The sequence below is a fragment of the Hippocampus comes genome, unplaced genomic scaffold, assembly GCF_001891065.2.
Source record: "Hippocampus comes isolate QL1 unplaced genomic scaffold, H_comes_QL1_v1.1 scaffold185, whole genome shotgun sequence".
NCBI lineage: Eukaryota > Metazoa > Chordata > Actinopteri > Syngnathiformes > Syngnathidae > Hippocampus > Hippocampus comes.
In genome coordinates this window covers 1,163,568-1,180,932 of record NW_017805931.1, presented here as the reverse complement: position 1 = coordinate 1,180,932, position 17,365 = coordinate 1,163,568, and the positions used below count along the sequence as shown (strand labels likewise).

The 17,365-nt window shown below is 44.6% G+C and overlaps 2 protein-coding genes across 3 annotated transcripts in view; one reads left to right on the top strand and one right to left on the bottom strand.

Moving 5' to 3' along the window:
* Nucleotides 1–12,445, bottom strand: part of LOC109527968 (BCL2/adenovirus E1B 19 kDa protein-interacting protein 3) — a 39,655-nt gene extending 27,210 nt beyond the window's left edge. Inside the window, exons 1-2 of the mRNA XM_019890207.1 lie at nucleotides 12,341–12,445; nucleotides 9,711–9,907 (exon numbers count right to left, since the gene is read on the bottom strand). The gene's annotated coding sequence lies outside the window, so the exon portion shown is untranslated. The remainder of the gene's footprint in view (nucleotides 1–9,710; nucleotides 9,908–12,340) is intronic.
* The window catches only part of LOC109527967 (mucin-2), a 31,191-nt gene extending 18,416 nt beyond the window's left edge, over nucleotides 1–12,775 (top strand). For both annotated transcript variants that reach the window (XM_019890206.1, XM_019890205.1), the window contains exon 4: nucleotides 12,366–12,775. In XM_019890206.1, coding sequence (XP_019745765.1) covers nucleotides 12,366–12,555 — 190 coding nt within the window. In that variant the 3' untranslated portion in view covers nucleotides 12,556–12,775. The remainder of the gene's footprint in view (nucleotides 1–12,365) is intronic.
* The last annotated feature ends 4,590 nt before the right edge of the window (nucleotides 12,776–17,365 follow it).

Below are 17,365 nucleotides of genomic sequence, written 5' to 3'. Positions count from 1 at the left end.
GGTGGGGGGGTGGGGGGCGAGATTCCAACAAGCGAGCCGCTTGCACGTCGATTAATGACTCTCAGGACCCGACGTTTGCGGCCAAAGTCAAAGTCCAGCCGGTGTTTTGCCTTTTTTTCCTCTTTTTTTTTTTTTTTCACAGGCAATCCCTCATCGCCCGCGCTGAGAGGTAGATAATTGAGAAAAGGCTTCAGCGGGGGCGATTCCAGAACAGTTTTTTTTTTTTTGAAATCACAACACACGCTGCACAAATAAACCGCCCACGACGTTAACTCAAAGCGAACAACTTGACTGCTCACGTTGTACACGCGGGCATTGCGGGTCGGTAGCGACTATTCCGCATAAATCCAGACGGTGATGGTAATGCACACGTAAAATAAAATTACAAATCAATAAAAATCCGAATTTTGGATAGAAAAGTCCGAAAGAAAAACCTAAACTGGTGCGACTGGGCTGAGTTTTTAATCGTGGCCGCGTATGAAAACGCGGCCTGTGAATCTGAACACACCCGTCGGGAAAGAAGAAAACTAAATCGATTCAAAACGATGCATAAGTCCACAAACACGGATGATGATGATGATGACACGTCGTTTTGGGCCGCGCGCTGACATTCTTACGCCGCTGCGCAAATTAAGTTCATTGCCTCAGTTGCACTGCATGTCCCAAACGGAAGATAACGCGTATTGACTTTTTGTTTTTGTTACATCATGAAACAAAACCGTCTGCCCTCAGTTTAAGGCTCTATTTTGCACGCGTAGATGCAAGACGGACTGTTCTGACCCCACATCTGACTCCTTCGTCCAAGTGCAACGACGGCGAGCGGATTTTCGTACCGTTTCAGTCGTACGCTGTCATTTACAGTGTCTGATTCTCAATCCTGTCATTTGTCCACACCGCCATTTGCAGGTGATCAGATTGCATTCCTCCACATACCCATAACCTGTACTCCATTGGGTTGCCGTGGTAACTCTTTTCATTGTTATGATTGTGGCGAAGGCCTTCACGACCAGTTCCTCCTCCGCTCGTCTCAGGACAATCTTTTCGATCAGATTTTCGCTAATCAGAGCTATAACTTTGATCCTGGGAGTTCCTTAATAATTACGAACGGGAATTCTCACATTTGGCTCATCTACTGGTATCTGTACCTCACTTCAAAAGTCTCATTTCTCTGTTTTTTTATTGAGAAACTATTCCTTGTCTTTGTGCAACCGAAGTTCGAAGTCGACGGGTCTTCTCAGCCTGTCACGCGTACTCGGGAACAAGTTCCGAAGCGTGTCTCATTTGTCAGGTGCAGCTCTGATAAGCATATGCGTGCCAGGCACAGCAGCGCTACGCCAGAGGACTCCATCACCGGGGCCTTCCAACACACGTAGGACCGCAGCTTTTTTATTATTTTTGACTCACGCGAAATCGACGGGGAGTGATGTCGATGAACATTTTGTGACAGCGCCTACAGTAGCGACTCATCTCCCCGCCACTCTTGCCGCACACCCGTCATGAATCAGCGCTTCCTGACGCACATCCGCACTGACACGACATTCCTTCCTCGCACGCTGCCCTTCGATTGCCGTCGACCAGAAAAGGGAGTTTGAGGAAGCGCGGCCGGGAAATTGGGTTAACTCTCCAAAGCTCAACTTTTTTCCTCTCTACACGCAGTCTTCTATTCACCGTACCCGCTTCTCAGATAACTAACGGAGTCAAATACTCGGGCGCCGTTAAAAACCTAATTACATCGGCTTCCGGGGTTTAAAAAGTCATAATGAAGTGGGGAGCGATGACACCTGGGTAGAGGATGGACGGATGGATTTGCAGACAAAGCGCTTTATCGATACGTCAATGACTGAAAGCCGGAGCGTAAGGATGACTGACAGATGGAGAGTGTGGCACTTTGACTTGCGAGTGGGGCAATTGACGGGGGTTTTCATAATTACAGACAAGCGCAGAAAGCAGAGTGATGGATGGCAGCCGGATGGATGAATGGACGACGGGCGAACGGATGTGGCCGAAGAGGCCGATCGTCAGGTTGATTGCGTCTCTCCGATTCCGAGCGCTCTGCACTTCTTGCATCACCGTTCGTTCACTTGGCAAAGTGGCCCAGGGAGGCGTTTCAGGCATCTCCGCCGTTGTTACAACATTGGCCCGGAGCTGCTGACAGCTCCCTCATTGTCTGAGATTCATCCAGGGGAACGCCGCATTTCACAGAACGCAAAGGAGCGGACCGTCCCCGTCCGATAGATAGCTTTCGGTCTCGCATCCTTCACACACCAAATGCGCTTTCGAGTTCTTGCGCCTTCGCTATAAGTCTATTTCACACCCAAAGGGTGCAGTGGGTGGGGGGCGAGGAGAGAGGATCCAAAGCCCCCGTCTGCTGAAACGGGAGCAGCATGTGAGGAGAGAGGAGAAGGCAAGCTACCTGCGGTTTTTGCCCGCCTTCCATCAAAGCCAAAAGGAAACGGGAACACGAGGCAAGCTTTATTCAGGGGAAACCCACACGTGCGCTATAAATAACGGGCATGCAAATGAGCGGGAGCCCGTCCAAAGGAAAATCTGCGCGTCAGTTGACGGCGCATTTAGACAAGCACAAGCAAATTACGAGATGAAGCCATCCCCGTGTTCACGGTCACCGGGATATTTCGGAAGCACAATCCCGCCTCGGGCCGTTCATTAAACATTGACAATCCTCTGACATTACCATAACCGCCAGTGAAAAGAGCCCACTTCCTGGGAGATAAGATGAATTCCCAAGAAAGTAGCAAGGTTAAAAGGGAGGAGGAGACGCCGAACGCGTTTCTGTATTTGAAGAGGCAATGAAGCGAAGCGAATAGAACTGATATGAATTTTAAGAGGCAACTCTTTCGGGGACCGACCGGCTGGCTCTCTTTCCGAAGAATGACATTCATATTTGAATATTATGCAAATCGCCGGGTACGTCCGATGCAAACACGCGGCATCGGTGTAGAAAGTTGGAGTTGATAAATGGGAGAGCTGGTTTCTTATCGCCTGCAATCAATCTACCTTGTTTTTTTTTTTTTTGCAGTGTCATCGCGGGATGTGATTTTATTTCATATATAGAAGAGCTCATCGATCTTGAAATAATCAGCACTCTCTCTTTGCCATTTAAAAAAACAAACAAAAAAAATAAACTTCAATAGAATCAGCAAAGACACATGTCCATTGACTGTGTGCCTGCGCCTGAGCAGTGGATGCAGAGGAGATCTTTGTGAGGCCTCGCGTATGCATCGCAGGAGTGAGCCCTATTAACATTTTTCAATTCATTAGCAAATGTTAATTGAAGTACAAGTAACTACCGTTTGTAGAAGCAGTTGCCATTTTGTTAATTAGGGCTGTGCTAAGAGAAGGTCATTTGACAAATTTGCGCGAATCCAATCACCATCGGTTACACTGGCACAATCGAGTAAGCTCTATTTTGAAAAGGTGCACGTTCCCAAAATCCATCCCAATTGTTCCAATTTTAAAAACGCAATATCCTACACAAAATAATGTAAAGGGAATTCATTTGTGCTGGGTCCAAACTGTCACTCATCAAAACTCATAATATATGTGGGTGTATGTATGTATGTATGTGTGTGTGTGTATATATATATATATATATATATATGTTTTTTTTTTTTTTTACGAATACTGTATATGCGCACTTCATGAGGTAAACTAGAATCCCGCCGGATAGACGGTGACGCCATCGATTGTTTGGTGTCAAAATGTTGGCAGGCGGCACAATCAATTGTTGATGACGCGCAGGGGGCGATAGGTTGTCCGGCCAAACTTGTTGATGGGGAGCGCAATTGGTTCTGTGAACTCATTCACGCAGGTGGATCGGTTCTGCAAATTTGCAGGCAGGCTATCGGATCGTTTGTTTTGCAAACATTTTTTTTTCCTGCAGGGGGGATGTTGTCAGTTGCTTGGTTTAATGCCCCAAAGGAGATCTGACTGGTTGTTTTTGATGGTGAGGGAGGTGTGATAACTGATGCAGTTGATTGTTTGCCACCAAGTTAGCGTCATGGTAGGGGTGAAACGTTGGAGACAGTTGCGGTAGTCGGCGTGATACGTTCATTCTGGGGAGAATTGTTGACATTGGTCCAATAGGGTGTTTGGTGCGAGGCTGTCAATCGTTTTTTGGTGAAAGGTGCGATTGGTTGTTTGGTGGGACGGTGCAATCGGGCGCTCGGTGAACTTGTCGAGGGGGTTGCGTTTGTTATTTTTCTGTCAATTTGCTGGCGGGAGGGTTCGATCCGGTGAGCCGCTCCGGTGAGCCGTACGGAATTGTTGACGGTGGAACGTTGTCGATATATGTGTAATCTGTCTCTCAGATTTGTTGTTTGCCACGAAGTCGTTCTTGACAGCGGTACGATTGGTTGCTAGGTAGAGGGGTTGAAATGCGGAAAGTGGGGGTGAACAGTACAATAAAATGTCGGATTTGGGATCCAAAAGGGGAAATTTGGCAGTGGGGTTCAAGTTGAATAATTCCGATCCAATCACATTGCGCGCTTTCCGTGCCGAAATGTGGTGCGATAAACTGAAGTGGTGGAAAAGAGATTTCAATTCCTTCCTGTGTCCATACATGCATGCTAGTTGCTACATTATGTGCAATGAAAATCAAAGGCTCTTTAGTTGAGCATCCTGTGGCCGACCGACCCACCTTTCGATTAACAAGGTTAAGTCCCCGGAGCCGCTAGACACGGAGGCAATGTTTGGGATTTGTTTTGCTCTTTCAAACACGCCGTCTGTCTATATCGGACGGGACATTGATCATCCGACAACTACGCATGGCCTCCTCCGACCAATAACACGCGGAGGCGGCCGAGTGAAGACGAGATAAATAGAAAGGGATAGAAACCCAACACCTACAAGCTGCTGCGCTTTCAGTATAAATGAATGTGAGAGACGTATTTTCACTCTCTGAAGAAAGATTTGTCAGATTCTTGACTTTGACCTTTCTCTAACGACTCTGTCAGAGCTTCCAGACCTGCTGCTTTGTGCTTGTGTGCGCGCGCGCGTGCGCTGCACCACGGATGAGGCGGATAATGGAGAAGTGGTGTGTGTGTGTGCGAGCAACGTGTAAAAGGGCAGGCCAGGCAGTTCTTCTGCAGTAATCCATCTTCACTTCAGGGCTGAGCCGCCGCGCAACAGGCGCCTCGCAGGGGACGAGGATATGCACCCAAGGCGTCGGCCTCGTTCTGAACTGCGAGGGTGAAATCAACCAGCAGCCGTCGGGGGATTTGGCGGGCCGGAGGGAGGGGGGCGGGGCATGACTTGTTCGACGTACAAAGCACAACGAGAGAAGAGTGGGCACGAAAAAAGACTTGGTTGCGGTGAAATGGTTTTGTTTGAATGACAGTAGACATACAAGTTGAATTGAAACTAACTTTGGCTTCCAACACAGGGCAAAGAATAAGTCAAATCGACCAAGCTGCTTTTCGATTTGTTCCCACTTGCAATATGTTAAGTGTGTTGGGAAAAGTTTGTGTGCTTAAAACTCATTCACCCCCAAAGACGTTTTTAAACGTCTTTTCAGACTTGGTCCACAACTGGCTGAGTTAATTTCATGAAACCCTGACTGTGGATGTTATGATCAACAATGACAACTCAGCCTAGAATGCAGTTTGCCAAAATGCGGAAGTAATAACTGTCAATTCAAGTCGTCTAGATTTCGCGATTGTGATGATGGGGTCAATAGTAGCTCAGTAGGACCAACGTACGTTAAGGCGGATTAATTTGAATGCGTTGAACTGGCAGTAAGACGAAAGTAATTCATGTTACCACGGAATCACGTTGATCAAACTGCGGTGGCCACGTAGCTCCGCCCGGGCGTGGTTCTTTGTCTTATACGTGCGTTTGCAGGATCGCTGTGCGAGCGAGGCTGATGAAAGCACAACGACAATGTAGTAACTCTACGGTTTCATCAACCGTTAAATCCTTTTCGTCCGACGGGGACTCTAAATAAAACAGTGACCGGTGTTGAGCACACTTGAAAAATCTCCGCTGCCGGGCAAACGACTATAAATCCAATCTATCCCGGTGAGGTTACAATAATCCTTTCACAAAATGGTGCAGCCGTCATGTCCGGTGTTTGTTTTATGTGACAGATGTACTGCCGGGCGTGAAAACATGAGCGGCCAAGAGGTGCGAGGGGAGGGGGAAAAAAAAAAAAAGGGAGCGCTTGTTTTGTCGTAATCACAGAGCTCCCAACTGGCGGCGACGCCGGGAGCCAGATGGTGCCCATCACCGTGAGGAGGTGGGACGAGGGGGGCGGGGGGTAGCGGGAGACGAGGGGGGCACTGCCTCATGTGGATGATGTGTCATATAAATACTAATCACGCTTGAAACCCGCCCACGGCTAAACGAGATCCCGAAAGCTCCTCCACTCGCACCCGCTCACTCCTGATGCTCACCAGTGGTGGGAAATAAGTACAAATACTTCATTATTGTACTTCAGTAGATTTCTCTTTCGCTGAATTTTCACTGTCAATCCCTACATTTGAAAAAACAGATACCTGTACTCTGGACTCCTCATTTTGTTGTTTAAAAAAAAAAAAAAAAAAAAAAAAAACAGTTGCGAATCACTTGCGAAATGCAAAAAGTAAAGTTCATTTTACTAATTTGCAGAGTGTACTAGATTTTTATACATTTTAATTTTAACCCTTTGAGAGACGGCGGTTACTACAGTGGACAGTTTATCATGTAATGAGGTTACAGGGGGCATGAAAGGGTTAAGGAGGCATCTATTTGAGAGGAGGCCTTCATTTAATTCCTTTGATTGAGGCTGAAATTGAAAGTACGTCAATGACAAAAAAAAAAAAATCATAATAATAATAATAATAATAATAACTTCTTTACAACGCGATTTCCTTCATGTGTGCCAGTCTGGTTTTCTCCCCGTCTATTCTCGGCCGCGTGACACAGCGGCTCCCCTCGAGCGCCACTGAAACAACTCAGCTGTCAAATCTTTCCCATTTAAGCGGCGATCAGTCAATACCTCAATAATGCACGCGCCGCATCATTTAGCAGCCGTTTTATCATCCTCATACCCGCGCCATGCAAAAAATAAACAGACCCCGATAGGAGAACGCGCAGCGTTTCCATCACAGCAACGCGGGGATAAATCACTTCAGCGGGCGCCCGCTGGCTTGACTTGTTAGGACAGACTGTGTCAGCACACCTCAACGCATATGTTGCACTAAATTTGTCCCACAACAGAGACGGACGGCCGAGAGGCTGAAACAGTAGATTTCGCTCCAGTTTCCTCAATAGCAGCAATCCTGGCAAGGAGCGACACTTCAATGCCTTTGTACGCACATATAAAATCGAACACTTTTCGCTCTCTTCCTGCCAGATTTGTTAAAGTTACATCCCGTGTAAGATTCTATCCACTTGCAGCGTAACGACTGAAATTGAAAATGCAGGTATAATGTAGACTGCATTGCTCATTGAAAACCAGCAAGGTATCCGAGAAGCGCTACAAAAACGTGGCAAGCGGCGAGCTAACGGTGCACTTTGGGGTTGCGGGCGAAAATATTCCCTGGGAGTGCAACCAAACAAGCCAGACCTGAAATAATAATTGCTAATATGAGACTCGCCAGGAAAGGGAACACCAAATGAATGCTAATGTGACACCGGAATGTTTAGATCAGTGGTCACCACCAAGTAGCCCCTCAGGCTACTTGGGGAGTCGGCACTTGTAAATTGAAGCCGATTTACACGGTACAGGAGAAGTGAACCAATCTCTTTTTTTTTCCCGTCAATGGACGCTACAGCTTCTTGTTTACTTTCAAAACTTAGCTCGTGGCAGATGTGTGCACATTTTGAGCTTCACGTCTCTGATCCACTGGTGAAAGGACACTCGGATTTGCTCCTCTTTCATTGCTCGCTGCTTCAAACAACAAGACGCATGCTGGAATATGGTTATGATTGCTCGACTGTCCATGTCTTTGGTTACGTGTCGTGTTAAATTCCCATATTTCGTTACAGCTGCAGCTGTTGTGAAAGCGCGATATAAATAAAGATGTACTGTATTTTACATAAACGCTAATTGTTAGCATGTCAAGGCGCATTCCATCAAATGTTAGCATGAAGATGGTGGGGTTATTTTTCGGTCGTTCTTTGGTTGCTTGACATACACGACGTTGAATTGTTTTTGTTTTATGTTTAGTTTGACAGTAACCTTCTACTCTACTGGGAATGGCATGACACAGCTTGAGGCCCAAAGACGGCTCTTATCTTGAAAAACTTGAATGTGGGATCACTTGTGTCTCAAGGCACCACTGAGCGCCCAAAATGCAGTTCCTGAAACGTTTGGCTTTGCCAGATATCTTCAAGCGCTCTCATCTTTTAACATCCCGGTGAGCCGTTTGTCCAAACTCGAGCTTTGTCGGGTGATCTTCGCCGCCACTCGTTCCCGCGTGACGCAATTCACTAAACGGGTCGCCCCGAGCAGTCGGCGACAGATGCCTGGCGCGTCAGCTGGGACGCCTCCCAAAGTAAACCAAAGCGGTGAGCGGGAATTTGAGGGGGAACAGATTTCCCTCCCCCCCATGGAGCGGCGGGATCGCAGCTGCCAGTCTCGCTTTTGGCTGCTGTCGTCGCGTATTGGACCTTGGCTCATTTATACACTTTGCACAGCATCCACCCCCTCGCAAATAGAGTCCACCGAGTAATCGAGGACAGGACCACAATGGCGGGTTTTCAGCTGGAACTCCCGACTGCGTTTATTTCCTTACGTTTCCTCGGCAATCAATCATCCTTTCGCTCGCTCTTTGCAAAGGTATTTGACGCGGCGCCTGATCTTTAACCCGCACCATTATTCATCCGCTGTCAGTAAACAACTTTTTTTTTTTGGTCCTATTTATTCATCGACACTTCAGTGTGAGTGTGTCTGAGCTTGCTCTGAAAACATTCCAGAAAGGGTCCCGAAGTTGCTAATAAGGTCATAGGCGATATACAGATATAAATACTTGGACACAACCCAGAGATGGCAAAAATACTCACACTGTACTCAAGTAGCAGCACAGATACTGAAGAGAAATAGAGCGGTGGCGGAATAATCAAGAACTGACAGTATGTCCGGAGCAAAACAAAACAGCCAGATGGTTTTTAGGCTATCACAAGACAACGCAAGCGGCACGAATTATTTTTGTAGCCGGCAACATATCAAAATTCTCTTAAATAGTGCCATGGATGGGGAATATCTTGCTTCTCCCAATACGTTGCGTACTCCCTGGTAAACATTCCTCCATATTGCTGTTCTCCCCTTGTTTCTGTTTTGTGACGCTTTTTGGCTCGGTGTCAATATGTGCGGAGGATGGAAAAAAAATAACATTTGGAAGTGAGGAGTCTTCACATGTAAGGAGCAAAAATTCATAAATCGAGTAAACCACAGATATCGAAAAAAAAATGCATTTGTGATCGCTTTTTGGCTCGGTGTCAATATGTGCGGAGGATGAAAAAAAAATGCATTTGTGACCTACCGCTGACGAAACCATGATGAAAAGAAAATGAGACGGACGGACACAAAGGTTTTTGGATAGCACTCTGACACAAAGCCTGGACCTTCAACAACTGCTTGGACGGCCTCCAAATATTCTCAACAATAACGCATTGCTGTCTCAAGCCGTGATACGTTGCGGCGTAATACAATCCGACTGCGTTTAGCATCCGCCGATTAGCTGGAATTAAAAGATGAATTCCACTCCTACCTTCGATGACTGGATGATGCGTTCCCGAGGGATTATTTATACGCGTGGAGGCCTTTCCCTTGTTCAGTCGCCTCGTCCTCTTATTCCGCCTCGTTGTTGCCGTTGCGTGTTCTGTTCTTCAAGTTTCACTTCATTTCAATTTTCTCCAATCCTCCGGGGGATTTGATCAGTGGCTCGATGCAACGGTGATGGTTTTGCTGTGAAAGAACAAGACAGCACTTCAGTGTTCATGGCAGGGTGATGCAGTCCCCTTTATTGCAGCAGGAATAACACCTGCTACACAAAGCACCCGCAACAAAAAATGCGTCCAAAATACCATCGTGGACTGCGGGAAATTTTAGAACTTAGAAAGGAATGGGAGAGATTAAGTACAGTGATCGCTAAACTAATTTACGGTCCTCAATTTCACCTATTCTATTTTTTCTCCATGCAAACTATGTTCAGCTTTTCGTTGAAAAATGCCCCATTTGTGGTGTCGGTTCCTGTTCTGAAACATTAAGATGCTAAAAGATAGCGGCATCCCTCAACAGGAAGGTAGGTAGCCATTGGTGTCAAGGAAGTAGAGAGGTGCCTTGAGATGGGAGCTGAGGCTCAGCTCCTCTTTCGGCTTAACAGTACGGCAGTAATAATTATTCTTCACAGAGGATGAACAATAACAGATAATGTCTATCACATAAATGCTAATTGTTAGCACGTGCGCCTATGGCATTTTACCTTTACAGGCAGAACATTTGACCGTTTTACAATTCGAATGGATTAATCTGTCGATTACTTTTCATAAATTGTTCGATGGATTGGATAAAAAAAGTAGTTTTATCCCCGAATTAAAATAGAGGACAGTATTTCATATTCAGTTACAGAGTACGTTCTGTTGAGATGCTGAAAATAAAAAAATTTGGGCAATTTAAAATATTAACTTGTCCTGTTTTTTTTTTTTTTTTTAAATGAGTGTTTTTGTCTGATGATGTACTTTTACGCCCTTAAAAAAATGCTTGCATATTATTAAGCAATGCTGGATGGGTAATTTTACAAATGAGGTTTGACTGGAATCCCCAATGACAATCATGTTGACAGATAATTTGATCCGCGGTGAACGCAAAGAGCAGGTGGAGGAACATTTCAAAAGGTGGAGGTATGCGCTGGAGAGGAGATGAATCAAGAGTGAGACAGAACATGTGTACTTGAACGAGAGGAGTGGAGAGGGAAGAATAAGGTCCCCCAGTGAGTTAAAAAAAAAAAAAAAAAAAAAGGTGTTGGGTTGTTGATTTCCAGCCTTGCGGGAATAAACCTGAGCATCCTCCACCAGGCCCTGCATCGCCTCAACGGTTGGAGTCCTTGTATTTATTCCCAGCATCTGCTGCTGCTGCCGTGTGATGAGAAACACTCGCTAACTAGGCCACCGCATAATAATAAGTGAGAATAGCAGCAAAGGAACGGTTTGAAAAAAAAAAGAGAGAGAGAGAGAAAGAGAAAGAGAAAGTGGGTGCACAGCAGGAAGCAGCTCACTGCGAGCTGATATTGGTCACATGACTGAGCAGCATCCAGTGGCCGTTATTTCCTGTCTTTTCAATCCATGAGTTTATGCTGTCTGAAGTGTAAGCGAGTATGTGCGCTGCAATGTTAGCTTTCTGTGCCGTTTGGTTACCTCTAATTTAATCATGCTGTTACAGATTGTCTTATCCAAGTTATTAACTTTCTGTTTTCGTTAGCTTGATAGCACTCTGAGCCGGTATTAACCAACATTTCGTAAACAAAGGACTCCCTGTCTGTGTGACCGACCGCTGCCTTAGCTCACTGGTGCTAGCTTCATTAGGCGCCCTATGCTTGACATGAGCAACACATGGTGGTTATGGTCAAAGTTTATTTTATGCAGTTATTTATTTGCGTGTAGAATTCTACATTCTCTTTTTGTATCCAATCCCTTCAACTTGATAGGACTCCGTGCCAATTGACCATTTTCAGCTGAGGAGCGCTGAGTGATAACGTAGACTGCTAGTTTAGCTTCGTGTGCTAGCAGGTTAGCATCCATATGCTAAACCAATAGCAAGTAGTGGTACTGCAAGCATATTTACATATTTGTCTCATTTTCCATGTGCAACATACCGATTATCAAAAGATATTCAGATACTGTACAGATGTATTGTAATTCATCAATATGTCTATAAGGGTCATTTCCTGTATTTGCATTTAATGGTCACATTATGCTCAGGGGATTGTTTTTCTTTCGCTGGAACTGGGGCCTTAGACAAGGTGCAATGAATTTTTAACAGTTTGAAATACCAATCACTGTTCAGACAAAAGCTCCAGGCTTCTGCCAGAGAGCAAAAAAAAAAAAAAAAGAAAAAAAAAAAGAAAATCAACTCGACTACACTTTACATTTGTTTGGGGTTAATCAGCGACATTTTTAAATGGTGGCCTATTTAATGTGATCGGTGAATTCCGAACACTGCCAAATTCCAGTTAAAAGATTTTGAGCACACTTGTGCAACCGCAGTACTTCAGTTACTACTTCCTGTTGCGAAAATATTTTCATGAAAAATTCCATTTAAGGCGGGCAGGTTCTTGGTGGTATTATGAACTGGGGTGTGTAGACTTTTTATATGCAACGCATCAACACTTGTGTTACTGACCAACAATATTTTTATGCCACTCCAGCGTCGAACACGACTTTCGTCTTCAGGAAGGGCAGGTGGTCCGCACGTGGAAGGTGGGCGATCCTCCCGAGGGTTCGCCGCAGACTTCATCCCCTCCGTCCAGCACGCCCAGCCAACAGGACTCCCCCCAGGCCGTGCGCCCCGTTGCACCCAGCAAGAAGAACAGGAAGAAATGCTTCTGGTTCCTCTGAAAAAGAAAAAAAAAAAAAAAAAAGAGAGTTTTGCAACTGCAATACTCCCGTGGACGGCTGATTTCATGAGCGACCCAGAGGACGATGACATGCCAATATACAAAAGGGGAAATAAAACTGTGGGACGATGAAACAAAGGTTGAGATTTGAGCGCCTTTTTGTTGGGTGGTGACGACAAATTGACAATGCCTCGATGTGCTTTTAGAGCTCTCCAAAAAAAGGCCTCTTCAGCTTTGTTATGGCGCGGGACGGTCGCTTCAAGTGCAATATGACTAAGCAATGATGAGATGTCAAGAGGATGAAAACAGATGATCGACACGACACACAAGAAGTTAGGGATAGTCGGATTTCAGGTGAAATGTCAGAACGAACCTAAAATGCACTAGAACATGTTGAGATGAACTTCATTTGACCTTCTCTTCATGCTTGATGGCACATGTCCAACTGCGGAGTGCTTCAGTAGTTTTTGAACAACTTGCTGTTCTCTAACCAGGAGCCGCAGTGCGAAATGACATGTCGACCAATTCATTTCCAAGAACGTCCACTTGCGGTCTTTGTCGCAACCTGCTGATGACACACAAAGCTCATGAGTGTTGTCTCGGTCTCGTGATGACAACATTTGAATTTTGCCCTTCAACTGCATGGTTAGAAAACAGCAAGTTGTGCTCAAAATACACAAACACTGCAACATGTGCCGTCAAAATTTAGACAATGAAATTCACATGTAAAGGTCATAGTGCATTAAAGTTTCATCCTGAAATTTCCGGAAAGAAAGCCCAACGTCCCCAATTTTCTTTGTGTATAAAAAAAAATATATATATATATCTATATATCCAGTCAAATATCTAAAAGAGAATTTGGAGTCATCATCATTATGGACTAATGAGGGTCAGAACACCAGCTTTTATATTCAGACATTGAATATATACCATCAAAGACTATATATATATACACATCTTTTACTATTCGAATTGTGGGAGAAACCATTGTGCATTTCCAAATGAGCAATCACTCACTTGCCCTTGCCACACTCCACACGTTATAAGCAAAGTACATTTACATGAAAAAGTATATAAGAGACTCCTGTGCACATTCTGCCATGTTATATTTCAGATATGGATTAATGCTCTATTAAAAAAAAAAAAAAAAAGTATTTTACCACAGCTGCTCAGGGGTGTGGCCTCATTCTTTCACCCTTTGACGCTTATAGCACAAGTACTGTTTATGTATGTCGGCGTAGGTTACGAAAACCATGTTAAATGTTTCACTGTGGACTCATTTCGGAAGACTCGATTTATCAGATTGGCGACTGCTTCGCTGCATCAAAATGGAGAGTGAGGAGTCATAGTCTGCAGCGGAAAGGTTACCAATATTTTTTTTTTGTTACTTTCACAATTATCACCTCCCACTCCCACCCCCCAAAAATGTTCATGTTCATTGGGGGGGTTCCAAAAATATTCAAAACATGAATTAGGTGACAATGCTGTCACACGAATGATTTTATGAAATGACAACTTTTGGGCCATTATAATGAAATAATCTAGTTCATTATGACTATCATGACACAATGTTTGCCGGTATCGTAAACTGAGGACCCCCCCGAACTAAGTTCACGGAAAATAATTTGTGGGTCATCGTGGACAGCATTTTTTTTTTTTAAGTTGGCTTTCCTTTGGCAAACAAACGTGTCAAAAGATGAAGAAAAATGGCCGTTTTTAAAGATGAAGTGTCCGTGCAGCTACGCTCTGAACCAGACCAGCTCTAAATGCTTTTCTGTCCTTTTCACTCACCCAGCCCACTTTCCTGGACACTGCAGGGCAAACCGAAGGAAATTAAGCCTCAGCTGTTTGACGGCTGTGAGAAGTCCCAAATATTACTACTTAGTGATTCATGACACACATAAGCTGCTTCTAGCGAGGCTCCGAGGTGCTGTGAGCTTCTGGCCTCCTTTTAGTTCGAGGGAAAGCAAAAAACTTTGTGGAACTCGTTTTGTGACGACTTTTCGTGATTGGCTCAAACTAAGTTTTGTCTTTTGCCAAGTCAACGGGATTGGGACATTTTTTTTTTTTTTTTTTGTGCTAGTCCAGCCTTGCCTGAAGACAAACATCAATACAAGTTTGTTGGACAAAACACACGTACGACCGCTTCCACTCAAGCCCGGGGTATCGCACTTCAACCTTGTCGCAGCGTCGCCCGGACACCACGTGCCATCTCCTGTGTAGCAGGTCACGTTCACGGGGCCGCGGACTTGTCAGTCATTAATCTGCCACCGTGTAGCCTGTAATCCTCCCGACAGAGTGGAGTGCGCTTACAGCGGGCGGCGAGGATCTGAGCCCAGCCTGGAGTGGTGAACAAAAGGAAGGCAAGAGGAAAAAAAAGAGTGCTTCAGAATCCATACATGCAGCAGTGGGCACGTGGCGGGATGGCGTGTGTGTGTGTGTGTGTGTGTGTGTGTGTGTGTGTGTGTGTGTGTGTGTGTGTGTGAGTGTGTGCGCTATTTTATCGGCAATCCAGGTCTTCAGCATCACAGTGGGGGAAAGAAGCGTCACATTGGCGACACGTTTTGTTTTTGAGGCCTCCATCGACGACGAGTGAGAGTATCAATGTCGGAGCGGTGCAATTCAGCGTGACGTCAGGAGGAGTGTGGCGAACAAGCACGCCCCCGGGCGTCAACAAGTGTGCACAATGACTGTGTGAAAACCACAAGTGGCCCAGTATGCTGAGGAGAAGTTAATACATGTAGCCAGTGGCGTTTTTATGTTCGGATTATGACAATACAGCAGCGCAGCGTATTAGGGCCACACTGTACAACAAAACAAACAAACAAAAAAAAAAAGACGCTAAGAAATCAGAGTGTAATTTGACAAGCATATTGTTTTATACTTTCTTTTTATTCCGAAAAAAAGTTGTATTCAGCGGACTCGACGAAAATTAAAATAGGGCCGCCAAGAACAACACTAGCAAAAATCCACGTTATTGACACCCATTATAAATGCAATAAAAACAAATAAATACAAATTTTAACGCCCCACCAAGAAATCTTTGAAAAATGCGGATAAACCTCCATATTTTATTTTATTTTATTTTTTTAAAACAATTAAATGAATATTTAATCCATTTGTATGGGGTTAAAGCATGTGGTATGGGCAAAAAAAATAAAAGTAAAAAAAATGTTTTTTATATTGCCTGTCTATATAGCCAATTAAGTAAAAATGTTAAATGAGATTGCTAAAAAAAATAAAAAAATTAAAAAAATTTAAAAAAAGCGCAAAAGAGATCCATCCCAACATTTGATGCAATTTAAAGCAATAAATGATGCGACGCAAACGTCTCTTCTGCGGCAATCGGCAATGACGCTCATAAACAAACCCTCGAGTCACACTTGAAAGAACCCTTTCGAGACTCATTAGTGACAGAATAAAAAGGAGGAATGTGGACGGAATGCACTCACTCACACCACGCGGGGATGTTCAATACCGCATTCAAAAGTACCCGTTGCGAGATGGCCTGCCAAACCTCCTGATGCGTTGCTTCAAGCCTTTCAAGCACCCTGTAACCTGACAACATGATAAGCTGTCCACTGTAGTCACTGCTGTCCCTGAAAGGGGTAAAAAAAACAAAACATGAGAAGAATTCTCCTCTGAACAGGTCACAACGACACACACACAAAAAAAGGATATTGACGATGTACATTTATTCGAAGAAATATGATTTTTTTTTTTTTTTAATGGGCTACCAGTGTAATCAAGCTAGCAGTTAGCGTGGCTGCCTCACAAGTCAGATATGTGCTGCTCAACTACAAAAGCAATCCAGCTGTGCAAGGGATTAAAGCTGTTTTTGCAACAGTGGATTGAAGAGGACGATATAAAAAATAAGATACAGTCGACTCCCGTATGTGTCAGACTTTTTGGCGTTTAAATTCCTTATCTGCCAATGACACTTTGAACAAAGCATATGTGGGTGGATTGAAGAGGACGATATAAAAAATAAGATACAATCGACTCCCGTATGTGTCTGACTTTTTGCCGTTTAAATTCCTTTATCTGCCAATGACAATTTGAACAAAGCATATGTGTTAGTGAGGTGGTTCTTATATACGGGAAGGCCTCGGACGATTATTTCCATGGGAAAGTGTCACCGCTTGAAAGCGAGCGCTCCTCTTGAACATCAAAACGTGCCGGCGTCTCTCTGAAGACGCCTTGGCAAACTTCAAAGTTTTTTCGCTTCGTTTACTTTCCGCCGAGCCGGCTGAAAGCCGGGTTGCATCACAAACCTGCTCGCTCTCGTTCACAGCTTGGCAGTAATGGCTCGCATCCATGTCGGCTGTCTGGGGAAGACGTTTGCTGAAGGAACAAACAAAACGAGAGGGTAGGTCATCGCAAACCTGCTCCTTTAATGACCCTCCTCTGACTGACTGGTTGCCGCATTTATCCTCATTAAAAATGAATCCTTTTTCCTCAAGGCGCTTTATTCCCTGCTCGGATCAGGACAAGACGACGTGTAGTCTTGTTGCAGTGCTTTTAATTTAAACGATTGTGTAAATTTTGTATTGTTACAGCAGTTCACATTTCCATGCTTTAATAACAAACAAAACGAGAGGGTAGGTCATCGCAAACCTGCTCCTTTAATGACCCTCCTCTGACTGACTGGTTGCCGCATTTATCCTCATTAAAAATGAATCCTTTTTCCTCAAGGCGCTTTATTCCCTGCTCGGATCAGGACAAGACGACGTGTAGTCTTGTTGCAGTGCTTTTAATTTAAACGAATGTGTAAATTTTGTATTGTTACAGCAGTTCACATCTCCATGCTT